This window comes from Mesoplodon mirus (assembly GCF_964341445.2).
Source record: "Mesoplodon mirus genome assembly, chromosome: 11".
NCBI classification, from domain to species: Eukaryota; Metazoa; Chordata; class Mammalia; order Artiodactyla; family Ziphiidae; genus Mesoplodon; species Mesoplodon mirus.
The window spans coordinates 98,579,841-98,585,840 of NC_138987.1; the positions used below are offsets into that span (position 1 = coordinate 98,579,841).

The window sequence follows — 6,000 nt, forward strand, 5'->3', positions numbered from 1 at the left end:
AAAACCCCACATGTTCACCGGAACCCTGCAGAAGGAGCAGCCGGAAGGCAGTCAATGCCCTGCAGCCAAAAGAATTCCTCTGGCCTCCCTTACCACTTATCAGGGCAGGCGGTATTTATCTTGACAGCGTTCCTCAGACCTATATTTGCATCCCGCCCCCCCTCCAAAAATTTCCTCCTGGGCTTATCTCCAAGCCATCCTTTTCCTCCAAAGATGAAAGATTGAAACACGACCAGAGGCCAGTATATATAATCTTCAAAGAGCACTTTAGACACCATAAAGAATATTTTAACAGGCACTATTTTTTTTTCCCCCTCACCACACCTGTCCTCATAAACCATTTATGAGTTTGGCAGAGAGAGAAAATATACCAGCTGAGATAAAGGAAGGAAGAAACAGCCCAGGAATGAAACCTTGGACTCTAGATTACTTGGGACCCCCCTCCCCTCAACCCCCCAATCCCTGGAAGTTAGGGCTGCGGTCCTCCTCCCCTTGAATCCCGCCCCCCCCCAAAGCCCTCCCCAGCACCCGGCCCCCACTGGGCTCCAGCAGCTCCTACCAGTGGCGCACAGAGCAATGAAGGTCTGAGCATGCTTGCGGATCAGAGACAGCTTCTCGCTGGGCTGAGGCAGCTTGCGAAGGATGTGCTCGATGAAGTCATGGGGGGTGACGGCCGCCAGGTTCCACTTCAACTTGCCCAGCACCACCAGCTCCCACTCCTAGGGACGGAGGGAGGAAGGGAAGAGTATAAAACCCACAGGCTGACCTGGCATCCGGGACTGGGGGCTTGGCATCCAGACTAGTCTTCATAAGGATCCTCATTAGGACACGCGGCTAGATTGGAAGGCGGGGCCATTTATCAGGGTGGCCCTAAAGCTTTGAAGTGGGTGACGGCTCTTCTTAGGCTTCAAAGGTCAGGCTCCACTGAAAATAATGAGACCCCAGGTAGCTGTTGCCAAGATGGTACTTTCTTCTATTTCTCTGCCTCTCCAGCTCCCCGACCCACACCCAACCCTGACTTCCATTCCAGGGGATGCTTCTGACCGCCCACCCAGAAGGTTGAATCTACAGTAAGATACCGCCAAGGTCATTGTAGCCCTTTGGTAGCAATTTACTGTATATCTATCACCAGATTAATAGTCTTTTTAATCCTCTTGGAAAAATGATGTACACAGAATAAAGCTCAAAATTAGGTTTCTTGGCCCAAATCCTTGGCAACCAATTAGCTTGCTCGTAGTTGGTGCCAAAAAGTGCCATTTTTCTCGCTGCTGCTAAAACTTTCCCCTGGACACGTAATGCAGAAATCTTGGGAAATGATAGTCAGACACGGGGCATCCTTCCCCTTAAATGTTTCACAGGCCTTTGTTACCATGACTGAAGGACCGCATGGTCACTGGCAACCCCACTGTGCAGCTGGAGGTGATTCAGGGCAGGGTGAAGGTCCTTGTTCAAGGTCATAGAAGCCCGCAGCCCAAAGGCTGGCACCATGCAACCCTGTCTCTTGTGGGCCTCTCACCAGCAGCCCACCTACTGAAAAACCTTGTTTCTCTCCCTTATTGGGATACGTTGGGGGGAATTGTGCTCAAAGGGAAACAAGCCAAAGAGAAAGCCTTAAAACTATGTGCAGTCAGAGGAAAAACAGGCCTATCGATCTATCAGCAGCAGCAGAATGAGCGACCAGCTTACCAGTGTAGTCCGTTCCCCCATTCTCCCCAAGTTACCGACTGTCTTCCGCCTGCTAAGCCGGCCACCAGAGCCCTATTCTGCCTTCGACCCACAGCACCGGCTGGCTGTGTGGTCTGGGCCAATTCCCTCCCCTTCCCTGGCCTCGGCTTTCTTGTTGGTAAAATAGGAGGACTCCTCCAGTTCTCAACTTCTGGGATAAAGAGACAGAGACTGGAAAAAGTCAGATTTGTCTGCAGCAATATAAATTAGCTTGGCAAGCCCCTGGAAAAAAAACTGGGGTGCTCTGAAAAATGCCCGAGTCCCCCATCATGTTGAAACAGTGAAGCAGAAGGAAGATTCGCTTTTCCTCGTCTCCCGTGAGAAATATAACTGGATCCCAATTTTAACCTTGCTCTCTTTACCTGCTTTCAAGTCTGCCTTGGCTTTTTACGGGAGGTTGGGGGTGAAAACCCAGATAGACTACTGAACAGTCAGTGTCTTCCAAGATGGCTTGAAATTCCAGCTCTCCTTCTCACGGGGGAATGTGAGTATAAACCACTCGACTTGTACCATTATTAAAAGAAGCAGATCTCCTAGAAGAAAGCACCTTTCTGGGCCTCTCGGACCAAACCAGAAGCAGCTGAAATCTGGCAACTGTTCAAAGGTGAGGTCATTCATGCCCCTCTGCATTCTCGGAGATTCCTCCCCATCCTTGCACATGTCTGCCGCTAGGTGGCAGCACAGCCTCAGGGAGGAAGGCCTCTCACAAAGAGCTCAGTTCAGGCAGCCAGTGCGGGGCCCTGTGGACTTAAGTGCAGGCCTGGCCAGCAGGGAGGGGGAGGGGGAGGGGGTGGGAAGAGGGGGCCCCTTTTCCAAACAGTTGGGAGATAGGCTGTGCAGATCACTGAAGGTGGGCCTCTGGAGCCACCCAACCAATGCCACGTTGCTGCCATAGGGCCGTCTTAAGTATGAAGCTACAGGGGCAAAGAGTCCTATTGGGTGGGAAAAAGGTCTGCGGGCAGAAAACCAGAGTCCAGACAGGACCCCGTGTCTATGGAGAGGTAACAGCCCCACCGGAGACAGGAATCCGGGCCTCCCAACCCTCTGACAAAGGGCCCAATTTGACTCTGCTCAAAAGCCAATGAGCTGGTATTTAGTGAACAGCTACTATGTGCGGGTATCTTGAGACTCTTAAGAAGTGCCTAAGACCTACCTTTGAACTCCCGGTTCTTAGGAGACACGCCACATGTGTATTTGAGACTCATGTGAGAGGTTGATTTCTGTCTCGGAATTCAGCGATTGAAAATTTGGAATTTAATTAAAATATTTTATCACTGTGTTTCATGCCTCCTCTGCATACGCAAGCGGGCGCGCACACACTGCAGATGAATCTCACCGACACAAATCTCCCTGAGTGAGGATCTTATTCATGGGTGGAGTCTCGGTACTTCGCACAGAGCCCAGCACACAGTAGGAACGCAAGGAGCCTCGTGTTAAAAGAGTTCCCAGAAGTGTGAAAACTTCAGTGATGGGTAACTTGGGGTCCTAAGGATCTGTTCTGGGAGCAGCGGCATCAAAGTATATTATTAGGATAGGGGAGAGAAGAAAGGCAGGGGGGAAGGAGGCAGTCATTACCAGCAGCTCCTGAGGCTTGATGGAGTTGTCCGTGTAAATGCACAACTTCTCAGCGGTCAGCGGGATGGTCTCTTTGAGCTTGGAAGCCAGGAACATGCACACGGCCCCCAGAAGCTGCAGATGGGTCTTCGGAGTTGGGACTCCAGCCAAGAAGCGGTCCAGGTAATTGATGGCCAGAGGAAAGACCTCTTCTTCGCACTTCTGCTCCTCACAGACCTATGACACGAGTGGGACAGGGTCGGGGTGGGGGGACACCATAGTATCAGGAAAAGAGGAAAAAAGGGAAACCGCATAATCTAGGGAAACGACAAAAATATTGAATTTGTCCGGGGGGGGGGGGAGGGGGAGGGGAGTAGAATAAGCGATCAGAATGAAGGCGAGGAAATTGGGGTCAATCTGAATGGCCATCGGCGCTGGGGTCCGCCCCGGGAGCCTAAAATCTCACAGGAGAGGTGGGTTAAGGACCCCGAGGCCGAGGGCGCAGCAGCTCCGGCCCCGCCGCCCCCGTGGGCCGCTCACCGCTCCGCTCGCTCGCACTCACTCACTCTCTTTTTTGGATTTCGTCATCTTTTCAAAAAATCAATAAAAATATTCTAGAGGCTCCGGGGGTCTCGTTCTTGGTCTCATTCGGACCCCCAGACCCTGCTCTATCATTCCCGACAATTGAAAAAATTGTCGGGGGGAGTCCCCGCGGCCCAGGCGCCGCATTTGGGGGGGTGGGTGGGGAGAGGTGGGGAAGCGGGGGGAGGGCGGAGGGAGCCAGCGCCGCGCAGCCTGGGCGGCCGGAGTCGGGGCAGGGGAGACGGGTTCAAAAAATAATTAAAAATCGAGGAAATACCCCAGACAAGACCTTTCGCCGTGAAAACCCCACAGAGGACCCAGGCTACCCGCAGCGGAGGTTTGGGGTGCCGGGAAGGTCTGGACCGCGACCCCTGGGGCTTTGGATACCGAGGGGGAAACTTGCAGGGGTGAGCGCGGCGGCGGGAGTGTCCGGCCGCGGCCCACAAGGGCAGAGGCCGGGGACGGTGGCGAAGAGCTGGGGGACAGACGAGGACGGGGAGCCGCCGGAGAGAGGCGCGGGGGGCTCCGGCCTCTCCTTCGGGGGGGACCCGCTATCCCCCCTGCACACACCTCCTCCCCCCTCCCACCCCACCCAGCTCTCCGCACCCAGGAAACTGAAGACCGAAACGTAAGTAACCTTCGTGAGGGAGGGGGGTATCGGGGGCGAGGGCGCCATCAGAAGTGGGGGGCCGGGATAGTGGGGTGCGAGGGGGAGCGGGCGACGCGTTCCAGCCTCTCCACCCCGAGTTTACAAAGCAACATGGCGAAACCACGGCAGGTCCGGAGCCGTGCAGACGTGGGCACACGGCTCGCTCCGCAAGGGTTCGGAGCGAGGGGAAAGAAGTGGTTCTTTTGGGTTCCCCGAAAACACACGTTTCTTCAGTGTGACTTCCGGGGCTCCTGAATTCCCCGTTTCTCTTCTCCTCCCTCCGCCCTCCGCCCTCCCCCCTTAAGTGCCAACGCGGAGTCGCGACCACAGGCGAGGGGGGGGGGCGACCCGAGCCTAGGACGAATTTGCCCAGGCCTTTGGTGGGGGGGCTGATTTTTTAACTTTGGGGTCCCGGCTTCCCGCTCCTACTCCCTTCTTCAAGGCACCGAAAGCAGCCTCGGCTTCGCAAAAGACAGGTCGGGGTGGTGGTGGGGGGGAGAGAAGGCAGCCACATGCTGGCACCCGCGCGCGAGATGCTCCCCCACCCCGGCCCCGGGACAGCCTCGCTGCTCCCAGATTTGCCTCCTCCCTCCTCCCCCTCCCCCTGTTAATCTTGCACCCCGCAAGGAACAGAAAGGAAGCCACGCGTCTCGCCGAGGGCACGGGGTAACCTCTCGCGCAGCAGCGGGGAGGCGGGCGCGGAGGCTGCCCTCTCGCAGGTTCAGGGTCCCCGCGTGGGGTCTGGGGTCCGGGCGGGGACGGACGGTGCGCCTGCCTGCAGACCTACCTCCAGCATCCAGGTGGCCACCATCCTGCGCATGTAGGGCTGGATGTCCTTCTGCACGCACTTGAAGTAGGAGCACTGGGGAAGGTAGCGCTCCTCGATGGTCAGCAAGTTCTGCAGCACGCGGTCGTCGTGAAGCAGGTTGGCGTCCGGCACGGCCCTGCGGACCGGGTCCACCTCTCCGCACAGCAGCTCCATGGCCAGCTGGGTGCCCACTCGCGCCCCTGCGATCTCCGGACTGGAAAATTGGGGGTTTTTTTGGAGGGGGGAGGGGAGAGGATTCCCCTTACCTCCTTCCTTTGGCTAAATAAGGGGTTTTCGGGGAAATAGCGAAGGGCAGAGAGGGAAGCTGGGGAAGAAGAGGGGAAAGGGATGGGCGGTGGGAGAGGAGCGCCCCGGGGGCTGCTGACTCTGCCTGCCCTCCCCTTCAAACTTGTCTGCGCTCCCCAGCTCGCTCTGCTCTCTGCTCTCCGAGGCAGTGACGCAAACTGGCTGGGCAGTTACTTCTCCTCCCTCTCGCCTCACCCCCCTCTCCGGTTCCTCCTCCCTTTCCCTCCCCTCCCGGTCCTCCCCTCCTCCTCTCAGTGTCTCCCTCCCTCCCTCCTTTCCCCTCTTGTTATTAAGGAGAACAGCAGCTGGCCCGACCAAACTTCAAACGCGGTCCCCCGCCCCCCGGCCCCCTCTCCTTAGCTCTCCGAGGCCCTCT

At 56.6% G+C, this 6,000-nt stretch overlaps 1 protein-coding gene across 1 annotated transcript in view; it reads right to left on the reverse strand.

Annotated features, from left to right (window-relative positions):
* Nucleotides 1-5,781, reverse strand: part of CCND2 (cyclin D2) — a 28,209-nt gene extending 22,428 nt beyond the window's left edge. The window contains exons 1-3 of the mRNA XM_082635951.1: nt 5,298-5,781; nt 3,301-3,516; nt 560-719 (exon numbers count right to left, since the gene is read on the reverse strand). Of these exons, the coding sequence (XP_082492077.1) occupies nt 560-719; nt 3,301-3,516; nt 5,298-5,492 (571 nt within the window). The 5' untranslated portion in view covers nt 5,493-5,781. The remainder of the gene's footprint in view (nt 1-559; nt 720-3,300; nt 3,517-5,297) is intronic.
* Between the last annotated feature and the right edge of the window lie 219 nt (nt 5,782-6,000).